We start from the raw sequence: 15850 nt of genomic DNA, 5'->3' as shown, positions 1-15850 counted from the left end.
GAGGATAAAAAGAAATGTTAACAAATGACAAAAATATGCGAATTGCTGGCAGAGGTATCTTCCATCTCCTACTCTAATGATTCTGAAAAGAAGATGCTTGTACAATCCCACACCGATCACATAGACCAAGGGGTTTTATCTTCCAACCCTCTGCTTGGATGGAGAAAGTAGTTTGGGTATATGTATAATCTCTTTCACAGTATTGGAGTCTTGCAGTGTTGCAAGAAATAATACGTGTACCAAATATATGAAGTTGAGATGAGTGATGATGATGGGGGAAAATGAAAGAAGAGGAGAAGGGGTAGTTTGAATATACTATTAATATATCTATTTAAGTCCTAAGAAAAAGAGGGTGGTTATGGGGGGGCTTCAGTTATCTATTTTTGATACACAAGCATGTGCTTTGCAAGCTTGATCCTTGACAATCAATATCCTCAAGGAAAATGTCTCATAAAATAGGAGCTTGCAGGTGTAGTCATTGCCCCCGCATCACTTAACTCCCACATTGCGCTATGGCGTGTAACCACTCGGGCACTAATTAGGCGTGCTACTACTAGAACACATAACTACTAGACTCATAGATGTGATGGGGTATAAGAGCTTCTTACCATTAGGCCTTCTCCCTAGGCAGTGCTTAAATATACTTTTAATAGCAAAATCAACCAACAAAAAATATTATCCTCCTCAAGAGAGTACTAAAATTAAAAATCCTCTCCCAAAAAAAACAAAAAAAAGGATTAACATGTATGAAAAAACCCGTCCATGTGTATCCAACGAGTACACCTTATTGTGAATTATCTGAAAGGCAATGAATTGCTTTGCAAAATCCCTCAGTCACGAAACTCATCCATGAATCGTTTATGGAAGTCCGTTAGCCTGGAGACAACGGCAGGAATCTTGTCCTCTTGGGGCAGTATTGTACACCTAAAATGCCAGGTGCCAGGAACCTTTCACAAAGCATCATAATACAAACAAAATCATCAGTCAAAACTCATCAACAAGACCAAATAACAAAAAAAAAAATGCAACACACGAGGGGGTACAGTACATCACACACCAAAGAATATTAAGGAACAGAAAAAAGTGAAATACCTCCCCCAAAACATCTACCATTGATAATTAATATATCCAGTGAGACAGTTTTTCACAACTGCTAAAAGTAGGCCACATAAAAATGAAGTTTTAATAACAACATATCATCTCTGGCAAGTTGTGAAAATTTGTGTGCTTCTAGCATTGCTATTTGAAAATTACATGAAGGTTTCTCCATAAATAAGTCAATTCAATTAGTGGTCATACGCAAACCAAGTCTTTTTTTTTTTCTTCACTCCTACCTTTTCAAGACTATATCTATCCTCTTTCTCACAATGGTAATTCTAATGATACTTCAATGCTTATGCAAATGCCACTAATAAACACCGTGAAGAAATAGAATCTGAATGATTGGCACGTGGCTGGGGTCAATTTTCATCACTAATTAGAAGGGAAAAGGCCATTTTTAGGTTTCATGGCAAGTTGGTTTGTTAACAGAACTGTTAATCCAAACTTCATGTAGACTCATCAGCAGTTATGTACACTAACCCAAAATTATGCCAGAATTAAATAACTCTAACCTGTCCGAAACCAGAACCAGGAACAACAACAATTCCAGTTTCATTAAGAAGGCGGCGACAATAGAATGCATCTGGTGCCGAATTTACAGCGTCTGCTGCTTTAATTGCCTTTTGTGGCAGCTCAATACGGGGAAACAGGTACATTGCCCCTTCGGCTTTGTTGCATGATACTCCCTCTAAATTGTTAAGTGCATCTTCTAGTGTCTGTTTAAATAATAAATAAACTAAGTTAATACAGAGAGCATAGTTAGTCATATCCTCCCCGCAAAAGTGTGTTTTTACAATATGCATTTCTGAAAAAGGTTATACGGAGGCAACATATCATAAATGAAGATGACTGTTGAGAATCTCTGCATACAATACTAGATGAGAAAAAATAGATAGAATTATATTGGATTTTTAATAATTCATATAGGCTACTCTTCTCCTTTCTCAGAACCAAGCACAAAATTCCAGGTGATGATGGATACCACACCACTCTTTGCTAGTAAAATTTTAATTCACCATCTAATTTGCCTTCACTAATTCGTCCCATAGAATAAGTTTTGTTAACTAACCTTTGCACGCCTTGCCAGTGATGATAGAATTCCCTCTTTCTCCCCACAGTATGAGTCGTATGACTCATCACCGACCTGCATAAACCCACATTCAGTTTCATTTCTAGCAAATGAATAAGGAACACGATTAATATCGTATTAGAACATATAATTAGAAAATCAAAATTTACAGCTGGTGGACTGCAATAGCAACTCATTTCCACAGGCCCATGCCCTATGGCAACATGATTATGTACTCTTCTAAACCCAACATTGACTACTTCAAAGACCAAAATACCAAGAAAAATTACATATTCAATCATGGTTGAAGCAAATCTAATTCAGAATGCTCTCGAGCCAATGCTCTCACGACTGATGGTCAAGAGCCAATGCTCTCGAGCTACAGAAAGTAAAGTAGATAAAGAGAACAAAAAGACGTAGACAAATGCAACACTAATTTAATAAGGCAAAAAAAAAAATCAACCTTGGGTGGGCTCATGACAAGGCTTGCAAGAATTTGACCCGAGATATTAGAACAAAGATTTACAGATGCCACTTTGTATATTTGTTCCCTTACTTCAGGGCTAAATCCAGTGATCTCCATATAACCTCCTCTTTTTCCACACTCCCCATAGTAGCCTGAAAGCAACAGAAAAGACATTCTTGTTAGATCCCATTTTGATGATTTGCAGAAGCTCTTTTCACTTATTATCTAGATCAATTTAATTGATGAATGAAACTTACCTTTAGAGACTGACTGAAATGATACTAGGCAGATATCCGCCTCACCGTATCCCATAGACCGAGAAACCTTCTTGAAAGAGTGGAACGTTTTCTCAGGAACATAAACATTTTCCTGATATACCTGTATAAAGTTCATTGGACATTAGTTGTTACTTTAACATAGCAAATCACATCAGATCTATTTGGCAGGGCTCCAAGCAAGCAAAGGGAGTCAATAAAGAGCAAACAAAACCAAATTTAGTTCACTACAAGTACTCAAATCTCTGTTTATTACTAGAGTTGCATGATGTTTCTACATCTTAAGTTGCTAATAAGAATTTACCAACCTCATCTGCCAGTAGCACAAGACCTTCTTTCCTGCAGAATTCCACAATTTCACGCTGGTTCTCCTCACCAAGAACCTGCAGGTACAACAGAAAAATCATATAATATACAGGACAAAAATAGACACATAGCAATGCATTCTATTTTACGTGAACTTTAGGTACTTCGCTAGTCAAATCTCTACTTCAAACCTACTATAATAGCGCACCTGCCCAGTTGGGTTTCCGGGATTTATAACAACCAAAGCCCTAACCGTGATGCCTTGGGACTTGGCAGCCTCCAATTGCTTCTTAAGCGAAGAGACTTCCAATCCCCATCCTGTTGCTTCATTGAGATAGTAAGGAACCTGAAATGACCACACTTCAAGATTGAATGAAAATTCAAAAAAGAATAAATCAAATTTCCATTTTCCAACTTCCAAGTTACCAAGGTTGGGTTTGCATTGCACTTAAAAGGAAAAAACCCAACATCTACATTTTTTCTGTGGGTCCCATGCATTGTTCACGAGACTTGTAAGTACAGTTTTCAGTAAATTTTTCTTTAAAACTTGGTCCCACGGTACTATTCACACATTTAAAAATTATTTTGCTAGAGAGTTTTCAATTTTCAGCAATAAACGGTATCTAAACAAACCCCAAGTCAGGTGAATGTTAAATCTATGCTAAGAGAAAAGAAAATAAAGTCTTTTCACTTAGCAGTTGAATACAACCAATCTTGAGCTTCTGAATAAAGTGCTACAAATTAGAAGCTTACCAGTGTGCCACCATGGAGATCAATTGAAGCAGAGTATAAAGGGTACTGAGGAATGGGACAAAGAATTCCATCCTTTTCTGATCTTATCAGTAATTGCATCATCATATGCACCTAGTAAGAGAGAAGACACAATCTGTTACAAATGTATCAACTGGAAATGGAAAATACTGGAAGTTATAGAAACAAAAATAAAGTGAAGTCAAAATTTACAGCTGGGCTTGCTCCATCTGTCAAGAAGACATCATTTGGATCAGCAGGAAAACCATCACGAGCTTCAATACCAGCAGCAATAGTATCACGCAATCCCTTGATACCCTAATGCACAAAGAAACAAAATAACAATCATATAACATCTCAACATGGACTGTGAATATAGGATTAACTTATTGCCAGAAAATTCTCTAGGGTGGACAGTGTGATCAGTACCTGACTGTGACTATAAGCACCAGTTGCTCTTCCAGGTATTTGATCCAGAATCTGCCAAGCTCGCTCAATGGCATCCGCACTACAAAAAGGTCACAAGGATCTGTAAATCACAGAAATTCATTACCAATGAAAGACTTGAAATCCCCACCACATGAAGATTCCAGCAAGAAAGATATGGATAGGAGAAGACTTCCATCTTACCACCGGCAGAGACAACATGGAATAGCATTGTCAAAAGTTGAAACAGAATGGATAATAACAACTGGTATCAGAGAAGCTGCTCTAAAATTCAAAACGAAGTGTGGAGAACCAGGTGAAAAACATCTTGAAACAGGGCTACGTTCCAGTCAACTCATACAATGAAACAGAATCAGGTTTCTAAGAGAGGAACTTATTACATGAGGGTTTACTTGCATGGTGTTTAAGGACAACCAAGTAACCAACGATTTTTTACGATGAGTTTCTAAGCTAGCCACAACATTAGTAGCTTCAAAAATCTATAATAGTAAGTCAGAGTGTATCATTAGTTTCTTCTTCATTTGCTGTGGACTTGCTCAGCGAAGAAGTTTATAGGCTAGATATAGGACATATTGAATAAATCAAGAAATGGTCATGGTGATAAATCCAATTACAGCACTCAGATATTTATCAAAAGATATAGAAAGCATATACCATCCTAGAATAAGATAAATAAATAGCACATAATAGCTTTGAATTCTCAATACCTGAACAAACCCTGAGTTTCACTTTTGTCCAAAATGGATGGATGGTCACACAAGGCAAGAACCTAAAAAAGGAATGATTTAGACATGTAATTTTAAGTAGTGGTACTAATGCTAGTCCTTCCTACCACATGGTTACAGTAGACAAACCTCTCTGAAAAAAGTTATTGGCTGCTGACCAAGAGACTGAGGATTTCCTATGTTGCAGTAAAGTATCTGCATAAGATAAAACAAATGCAGAAATCATGAGGCAAAAATTTATGTGAAGATTGTAGATAAGAGACTGAATCTAGCAGGAAGTGCTTTTTTTTCCCTAATGGAAATCATCCATCTTCTTCATTAATTTTCGAAAAGAACCATAATTTGCTCTCAGAAGGAAATAAAAACCATTTGCTATTCAATTGTCAATATTTTCCCTTCTAGATGTTGATAACAATTTTCAAATAGTATCCCAAATTCCAATGCTAGAGATTTCCAAGTTTGCCAAAGTTCCAAATATATATTATGAATGGTAAACCTTTTTTCTTATATTATAGCAGCAATAACTTTAACTGCAATCAATCACTACCTAAAGGAAACCAGAAATAACAAGAATGCAACGCATTGAAAAGGTATCACAAAAACGAAAAACAAGCTGATCATAGGCAGGGCAATCTATAGTAAGTGAATAATTAAGAAATGTCCATCCAACTAATATGTTGAAGACAAGAAACACACCTCATCAAAGGGGAGAGAGCCCGGTTTAACCTGCAACTCTTGTTGTAACCTCTGTGAAGAATGACAAACAAAAGCTTTTTAGAAAAGAAAAAAATATATACATATATACATATATATATATATATATATATATAATGAATGACAAACAAAAGCTTTTTAGAAAAGAAAAAAATATATACAATATATACATATATATATATATATATATATATAACTTATTTTTTGGGGGGAAAAAAGAAAAGGGTCTACAGTAGTTGTAAGCAATATGGCTAGTCATATCACCTGAGCAAGAGTGACAATCTCACCACGGACAGCATACTCACATTTGAGAACCTGGGAAAAGAAACAATCAGAATGAAAAATCATACCCAACAGTAAACATCCTTTGACAAATAGTATGAGAAAACTTCTTATCTTAGACACTCTTATTGCTTTTCCCTCCCCTCAATTTTCCTTTGAATTTTAGAGAGTTTAACCTGTAGACAGTGATTTGTTTTGGCTTAGATACAATATTAGTCTCTAAAGTTTAGCCCATGAGTGATTTTAGTCCCTAAAATTTAAAGTGATTGCTATTAGTCCTGAGATAACATGGCCAAACTATAAACTGACATGCCATCACTCTAAAAGGACTAAAATTGATTATTTCAAAATTATTAAAGAACTAAAAGAGATCACTTCAAGTTTGTTAAGTACTAAAAGTGATCGCCTTAAGTTTGTTAGGGACTAAAAGTGATCACCTTAAACTCTAGGGACTAAAATCACTCATAGGCTATTGTTAGGGATCAACAGTGTATTTTGGGTTAAAATCATCAAATTTCTGGGATAAATAAACTTGTCACAAATCTTCAAGTCAAATTTAAATTAATAAACAAAACTAAAACTTGAGCAACACCGATGAAATTATTTTAGTAATGAATGATAAACATTCCAAGACCCCAAAATATTATATCACTCTTATTTGCCTCTCTTCTAGTCAAATATTAGATAAAGCCTTAAAATTAGAACGCCATTGGTGCAAAAAAATACTGTGTAATCAGGAAAAAAAGAAAGCTAAAACAAATTAATAGATAGTGATGCCCCTGTAGATGAAGACGGTAAAGCAAATAAACCAACAAGACAAGCTGTGCAAAAAGTAAAGCTTTAACAAAACAAACAAACAAGTTGTCATATCACTTTATCAGAATCCATGAAATGAAAGCACAACAATAACAAGGTTGGAATTAAAAGATCAATCATATATACCACACATCCATCAAGGTAAAATTTTGGCAATCCCAGACGCAAAGACACACACATAAAATAAATAAATAAATAAGTAAATAAAAACCCAGATGCAGAAACACACAAATTATAAAACTTTTTAACTGTGTAAACAAAAAACAATGAACCCAAGTTGTCTAATACACATTATAAACAAAACCCAATTTGAAAAAAAAAAAAAAAACCTTAAAAAGTGAAGGCATTATTACCTTGGGGTTAATGTTGTCAAGGGTAACAGGAGGAGCAGAGGGATTTGAAGAAGGAATGGGAGCCATAGGAGAAGAGGACAAGAAACGTGATTGTGAAACAGAGGAAAGAGGACTCTTATGTTGATGGTGATGGTGCTGTATGAGATTCTGAAAAGAACGGTGAAGCAGTTTCCTACAACTTTTGTCGCTCACGAATTTCCGCATCCTATCGTCCTATATATACTTAAAAGGTAAAAAGGGTTGAAAGTTGGTTTTGGTGGGGGGGGGGGTGTGTGTGTGTGTGTGTGTGTGTCCCTGCTTTGCTGGTTTTCGGATGAGTTGAATTGTTGTCAAAAATAGATCGCGTGTTTCTCGAGATATCTCTGATACTTTCTTTGGTTTTTTTGAGCCACCTCACCTGACCCGACCCTAATGAAACTTTAGCCTTTAGGTTCGTACTTTGTGGAATAAAAACCAAGAGCGCCCACAGGCTCAGTTACTTTGAGCGCAAGAAAGTCAATCTGGGTAGATAGATATATCCGAGGATGTCAAAATATTGTAACCAAAATTTCCAGACAGCCTCAACTTTCCTCGTTTAGGGTGTTAAAAGTGCATGCATTAACAAATTTATTTTTAGGAAAATTTAATTGAGAATTAAAAATTTGTCAAAATATTTTCAATTCCTAATAAACTTTTGTAAAAATTGGTTTATTATTATTTGTCTTAAGGGGATATATTAGTAAAATCTTTTTATTAATGTGGCTTTAGGACACAATAGTAAATTAATTTTGAAAAAAATTTATTAAAAATTAAAAAATTTTGAAAATTTTTTAATTATTAATAAAAAAATTTCAAAAATTGATTTGTTAATATATGCCCTTAGCATACATTAACCAGACCTAAATATATATACCTTCGTGTCCCAATAAGTCTAATCCACTGGAGTAACTTGACAAAAGCCACGCCGGATTGAAACTACTACTCTTATTTCTTATAAGGAAAATTTGTACACTCATGTTTGTTTTCTTTTCTTTACACGTCAAACTGATCCTACTTTCCAAGTGCAACAATCTTTTTCAATTTATAAATACGGTATCTATGATCGTGATGGAGGACCTGTAATGATCTATAATATATAATTTATGTATAATAATTTATATAAAATCAAAGTTATTTCTGTATAAAAACTTTTGGTTGATTTCATAATATTATACAATGTATCTACATAAATTCATTTATATATGCTATATTTAGAACCTCGATTAGAATCTTAGTATATTATATTTGTCTTTAAATGGTAGAATATATAATTCTATATACATACACAATTTAATAAACATTAATGTTAGAATATAAAATTCAATATATAAATATAATTATAATAAATGTTTATTAATGACTACTACAATTGTCATATTTTATATTTAAAAAAATATTAATAAATAAAAAATCATATATTTGTTAAATGTATGTGTTATTGACTAGTTATTTAAAATTTATAACATTTGTTGGTTTTATGATGATTGTTCTTTTATATTATAACTAGAAAAATTCTATCTTATTTTATGTAACAAATCTAAACTTATTTCATTATTAAATAATAAGAGACATTACCAGTTGAAATAACTAAAACGTATTATATTTTACTTTTTCTTCCTTTTATTTTTAGTTATTGAAAAGGTTTTTCTTCAAACAAATTTTGAGGAAATTCCTACTACTTGACAATTGATTAACGCCCTGTTCATTTCGCCAATAATGTTTTTAGAAAATGAGTCATTTAAAAAAAATTCTATCAAATTATCATATTTTCCTATGTTTTGTAACAACCTTAAATAAGTTGAAAAATAATCTCCTAACTTCCCTTATTTAGCTTTGTGCGGGGCGCAAATGAGACTGATGGACCAAGTCCCACTTGGGCTCACAACTTATTTGTATGTTGGGTCAGGATTTCCCACTCGGGTCATTCTCACCATGGAGACTCAACGAGATCCCTTTTCTCTCTTTTAGTGCTCCCCTCTCTCCACTCAAAGTGTTTTCCTTGTTTTTCTTATAATCTGTTTGCTCCCTCACTTTGTCCACAACCCCTCTTCCTGTCCCTCTCTTCCTTTTATAGCTCAAAGTCCAGGGAGAGGCTTTTAATGTTCCAGCAGTTAGTGCAATAGAAGGTCCAGTAGAGTTGCCAGTAAGTGGGAGACCAGGCTTGGATGGCCTTGGAACTTGGTTTCCACTTCCGTGGATAGCTCGGCAGAGACGTTTCGTGTTTAGTGCGTTGGGAGGTCTAGTAGAAGTGATGATAAGTGGAAGCCCAGGCTCGGATGACCTCGGAACTTGGTTCCCACTTCTGTGGATATCTCGGCAGAGACGTTTCAGAGAATCCAGCCGGGCAAACGAGGGTGGCGTGCTCGTTCACCGAACCCTTCTTACATGCCCGGTAAAGTAATCGCCGATCATGTCTCGTAGTGAGGCTTGGGCCCCCGGCATGCATAGGTACAGATTGGGCTTTTGGGTGAGTGAGAACTGGGCCTGTGTGCTGTGCCCTTGTAGCGGAGGTCCAAGACTAGATGGGCTCAAGCATTCAGATGCAGCACAAGCTTGTTATGAGATATAATTGTTTTCTAAAAAAAAAATTAGTAGAAAACAATCTCTAAAAATAAGCTTCATTTTTTTGTTGACCAAAAATAGTTTTCCTTTAATTCATTTTTTTAGATATTACCAAATACTAGAAAACATGAAAAACTATTTTTATACAAGATTTTCCATCAAAACAAATAGAACGAAAATCATAAAACCATCCGCATGTACTTTAAGTCACATGATCAATTTTGAAAAATAAATAAATAAAATTATGAATATTTCACTAAACGCATTTCAATACATATGTACATGCAAATGAATTTTGGATAAATATAACTTGTGCTTTAGGATATTTACTTACAAGACTCTTTTGAAAAAATAGAATAATAAAAAAAATTAATCAAGTAGGAAAATACCAGAAGAAAATGTGATTCAATAGCAAATTTATTAAAATCTGCTCATCTAATAATAAGTTATTAAATAATGTAACATTAATTCAATGAATGAAACTTAATTTATCCTAAAATCAATAATGATAATTATAAATGCACACTAACTTGTGCCAGCACTAAATCCTTTTCATATTAATGTTTGTGAATATTATTATTCACTCTTATTCATCAAAAAAAAGAATATTATTCACTCTTCTTTATCTATATTCTTCACGCTGATGACTTAGTTTCACCTCAAAAGAAAATGCATGAATTTAAAAAGAATCACACATTATCAGATAAAACTTTACTTTTCTACAAGGCCCACACAGATAAGAAATAAGAATTAAGAATCATAGCCTAGCCTAAACCACTATGGTAATATAACTGTAAAATTTACTATGTTTCTGGGTATATATAGTTAGCGACTTATTGTTAAATATTGAAGCCAACCTCAGATTGAGATTCCCTCTTTGTCTGCTGGTTTGGAGAAAGCAACAGGTAATAATTTTTAATCCTTCTCTTTCACTTCAGTAAAAATAAATTAATTTTTAATTACCACCATTACACTAACAAAGCAGGAGCATATTATTATATTGCGACGTGGTTTACTGATTCATGATGCATTTTCGTAAAAGACTGTCTCACTCCATTTTTTTAATAATTCAAACTATTATAATACCAAAAGCAGTCTTTGTTATTTCAGTCTTAATCATAATCGAGGACTTTCAAATATAATAATTTAAAAAGACTGTTACAAAGAGATCATTCAAAGAAGATAAACTTTAGAAAAAAGTAATAATTAAAAATACAAACTCAGTATAAGACATCTAACTCATACATACTACAAACCCAATTTTTAATGTGTCAAAAAAGAAAAATATAATTCAATCTTTACTCAACAAACTGTAACTTTTCCAAATTTTAATCTTGGAATTTGATGCAAGCTGGACTCATTGTTCAGATCATAAGTATTCATTATATTTCACCTCGGTGTCTGGTAACCATTCACTGCCCTGGATAAAAGATTCCACAGTAAACTTGGTAGCATCATCTACTGTTAGAGTGGGCTTATACCCAGCCCATTTAACCCTTCCGTTTACATTTGAACCTGGTCCAGTGTTTTGGTACTCAGCATAGAAAATAGTGCTAGGTGGGTCAACATTGGTGACCCAAGATATCCAGCCCACTCGGTTTAAGAATGACCCAATTTCAGACTGCATGCAAAATAGATATATCCAAGATAAGTTAAAACGGAATATAGAATATGAAAACAGAAACTAATAAAATTTTACTTGAATAAAAACTTCTGTCTTTGTTATAAGCTTGAAAATAAAACTCTGTATAAAGAGTTACTAGATTACAAAATAAAATCTGCCTTTGAAATTAAAAGGTTATAAGATTCTGTTTGAAGAGAAGGGTTACAGGATTATAAGATAGGAAAGATTACAAGAGTTTTTCTAAGAGAGGGAGAGGGCTATCTTCTTTCAGGGAATTGGACCTAGAGCTTTAAACTTCTAAAATTTGAACCTGAGAATTGAACTTGTCTTTTGCCTTTGGAGTTTGTCCTTTTATAGATGAAATAAACCACGGTAAGTCTTCAAAAGTAACCTGAGTTAGTAAATTTAACTGAAGTTAATCTGTCGGTGAAAACTTGTAAAATACTATTGATGAACAGTAGTCTTTTCATAAAGTGACTTCTAATGAATTTGTTTGAGAATCTGTTAGAGTACTATTCACGTGTGCAGATGAATAGTGATTTGTCAAAAATATTTGTATGATTTTTCTGAATCTATTTGGGCGGTCTGTTTGGAAGTAATTCACGCGTGCTGGTGAATAGTTATCTGTCATAATTATCTTTGAAGAGTCTGCTTAAGCAAGTTGTTGATTTGTAGTTCTGTTTTGTCTGTCATATGTCATAGGGATCTTGAGAGTATTGGAATGCTTTTGGGTCAGTCCTGTAATTTGGAGAGGAGGATTCCATTATTGTGTTATCTTCATCATCTGAAATTTGTGATGCAGCTTTAAGTAGTTGTTTCTTAAGTTGTTTTCTGTTTGAGACGGAGGTAAGCTAGCACTGGACTTTATTTTTTTCTAGAAGGAAATTAGTACTTTCTATCTAGGAGGAAGAGGTCTTTTTTTTGTAATTCTTGGCAAATATGATCAAAATTAAACTTATTCCACCATTTTAATTTTAATTTCCTAGTAAGCATGGGGAAAGGATATTAGGGATGTCTTTCTATCTTATATTTCCATCTAATGATCCATGGGAGATCTGGAAACCTATAAAAGAACCGCAAAAGGGTGGGAAATTCTTAAGATGCAATATGTTTGGTTCTTTCTTGAAAGTCTCATAGGCTTTTAAGAGATCATGAGGGAGAATTATAGCTTCAAGACCATAGGAATTCCATCAGTCAATGAACCATCTTGGTATCATTATGTCTTTCTTTCTATACATATCAAAACGAAAAAATCAAGTATGTCTGTAAATATTATTTTGGAGTAGAAGGAACCTATCCCAGGCTTCTATATAATCATAATAATTATAAAATTGAGGGTCAAAGAGTTGGGAAAAGTTCTTAGTGATCCAGGGTTGTGCTTTCAATTGGGAGGGGGTGAGGATTTGTTTTATGACTACTTTAGAGTAGCCAATTTTGTTTGGGTCTTTAGAGCAAGACATACGTGTTATCAGGATTAAGTCTGTATCAACTAAAATAAACTCATAAAATTTCTGGGTCTTTAACGTTTATGTCTTAGGGTGTTCCCATTCTGAGGGTATGAGCTATCTAACTAGGGAGAGGGTATCTGTTATGTGCTGGTATTTTGGTTCAATCCATAGAATAAAATTCCAGGAATCTTTTGGAAGTTCAATACTGTGGTCTTCTTTTGGGGCTTGGGCTTCCTAAGAGGTAGAGGATCTGTACTTTGGTTGGTTAGAGGGAAAGGCTAAAGGGGGAAAAGAGGATGCAGTTATATTAAATGGTTTTTTTAAGGGAGGAGTTGAGGGCGAAGCATATGTCTGTTTGGTTGTTGGAGAGGGGCTTGGGAGAGTGGGTCAAAGGGGTTTGGATTGCATGTCAATGGGGATCTTTCTTGAGGTCTATTCAAAGAGAAAGTAGGTGGGGTGAAAGAAGGGCAAGGGAGGAATCTACTAGGGGGAATCGACGTAGCAGCAAAAGACTGTCTGGTTCTGGGTTTTGGGGAATTGCTCTCATCTGAAGGGGAACTCATCTTCCCTATAGGAATTCACAGGTTAGGAAATCAGGAATTGAATTAGTTTCTCATTTAATATATTCAATATCAAATTCAAAAACACTTAAAATATCGCCATCTAGCAAAACTCTGTTTAGAGACAAGATTTTGAACATCTTTCTATAAAACTTCTTTAGCACTTTTACAATCAATTCAAATTAAAAACTTTTAATTAAAAAGATTATTTTGAAATTTTGACCAGGAGCTAGAACGAAATCTAACAATCTGTTCTTTGGCATTATTTTTTGCTACTTGTTTTAGAAAATTCCACCATAACCTATGTCAGAAGCATCTGTCTCAACAATTTTAAAAGTATTGGGGAAATGAATGACAATACAAGGGAGTTTCTTAACATATTTTTTGATCTGTCTGATTATCATAGTATGTCTGTCTGTCCATCGAGGAGGATACTTTTCTAGCCTTTTATACAAGGATCTGCATATCTTTCTTAATCCTTGAAAGTAATCCAAAACATAATTTAAGCTGCCAAGAAATCTTTGTAACTGGTTTTTATCTTTTATTTCATCTGGGAATTTATCTACAAATTGAATGGCTCTGCCAATGGGCTTAAGGTTTCCTTATAAATATTATGACCTAAAAATCGGATTTTATCTTGAAACAAACCTATCTTATTGGCTGAGACAACTAATCCATTATGTTTAATTACTTTGACAAATATATCTAAATGTTTCCAATGGTCATTGATTGATTTAGAAAAAATTAAGACATCATCTATATAAACAATTGAAAAATCTATAAAATGTGTAAATATATCATTTATTATGTTTTGAAATTCACTAGGAGCATTTTTTAAACCAAAAGGCATGACATTCCACTCATAATGGTCAAAAGGAATTGTAAATGCAGTTTTATATCTGTATTTCTCATATATCTGTATCTGCCAAAATCCACTTTTCATATCAAATTTGGAAAATATGGTTGCTTCATGAAATTTTTCAAGTAAATCTTTCTTATTTGGGAATAGGATATCTTATCCATTGTAATGCTTTATTTAAAGGTTTATAATTTATAACTAATCTTGGAACTCCTCATTCCAATTCTACCTGTTTATTAACATAAAAAGCAACATAGCTCCAAGGACACTTGCTTATTTTGATTAAATCTTTAATTAAAAGATCTTCAATTTCCTTTTTACAGTGTTTTAATAATTCATTGTTCATTTGTCTTGGTCTAGCTTTAGTAGGTATTTGTCTTTCATTAAAGTCTTTTTCATAAGGTAATTGTATTATATGTCGGTGCCTATGCCAAAAAGCAGTAGGGAGATTAGAACAAATTTCTGTCTCAATTTGTTGTTTGAATACTTTTATTTTATGATTTAATATAGGATCTGTCAATTGATTAGCAATTCTTTCATATATTATTTCTGTCTTTAAAGATAACAAATGTTTGTTTTTCCTGTAAATTCTTTCTTTATCAATTTCTTTTATTATGGAAGTATTATCTAGTGGTAAAATGAATTTAAAAAGTATGTCTCTTTCTAACACATTAGTTTTAATTCCTTCGTCTGTTGTTAAGAAGGGATAAAGTAAGGCCATAAAGGGATTTCCTAAAATAATATTAGAAAAATAACAAAAACAATTTCAAAACATATTCCATTGTTACATATGTGAACATTAGGTTTTTTGTAATTAATTATGAGCTTTTCTCCATTAGCTTGAGTTAATCTTTTAGATGATTTTTCACAATACTTTAAAGATATTAGTCCTTCTTGTATACAATTTATGTTAGCACTTGAGTCTATTAAAGCAATTTTTGTCAAAGAAAACTCTTTATTAATTACTAAAGTGATTTCTATATGTCATTTTCGGAAAATTACTCTATCAATTATACTCAAGAAATTCTGTCTATTGTGCGCATCTTTTCCTAATGAAGGGGGATTTTTGAATATATCTATTTTGCTATTCTCTTTTTATCATCTATTTTATCATTGTTTATACTTCCATATTCATTTATATATATATATATATATATATATATTTAGATCCTTGGTTAGAATTTTAGTATATTATATTTGTCTTTTTTTTTTTGTTGTGGAAATTATATTTGTCTTTAAATGGCGGAATATATAATTCTATATACATACACCATTGTAATAAACATTTAATGCTTTCTTAAAAAAAAAATTAACATTTAATGTTAGAATATAAAGTTCTACATACAAATATAATTATAATAAATGTCTATTAATAACTACTATAATTGTCATATTTTATATTTAGAAGAATATTAATAAAGAAAAAAAAAATTATATATTTGTTAAATGCATGTGTTATTGACTAGTTATTTAAA

The 15850-nt window shown here is 33.1% G+C and overlaps 1 protein-coding gene across 1 annotated transcript; it reads right to left on the bottom strand.

The window, feature by feature from the left end:
• Positions 1–584: 584 nt before the first annotated feature.
• LOC112001794 (alanine aminotransferase 2) lies at positions 585–7705 on the bottom strand. The gene is made up of 15 exons (XM_024033979.2): positions 7305–7705; positions 6118–6168; positions 5836–5886; positions 5269–5334; positions 5122–5183; positions 4397–4475; positions 4181–4285; positions 3971–4081; positions 3426–3563; positions 3220–3294; positions 2894–3014; positions 2634–2788; positions 2171–2245; positions 1614–1817; positions 585–947 (listed from the first exon to the last, which is right to left on the bottom strand). The coding sequence occupies exons 1-15, from the start codon at positions 7506–7508 to the stop codon at positions 831–833; spliced, it is 1614 nt and encodes a 537-aa protein (XP_023889747.2). The 5' UTR covers positions 7509–7705; the 3' UTR covers positions 585–830.
• Between the last annotated feature and the right edge of the window lie 8145 nt (positions 7706–15850).

Source organism: Quercus suber, unplaced genomic scaffold, assembly GCF_002906115.3.
Source record: "Quercus suber isolate HL8 unplaced genomic scaffold, Cork oak 2.0 scaffold_182, whole genome shotgun sequence".
Lineage (NCBI taxonomy): Eukaryota > Viridiplantae > Streptophyta > Magnoliopsida > Fagales > Fagaceae > Quercus > Quercus suber.
This window is presented reverse-complemented; position numbering and strand designations above follow the sequence as displayed.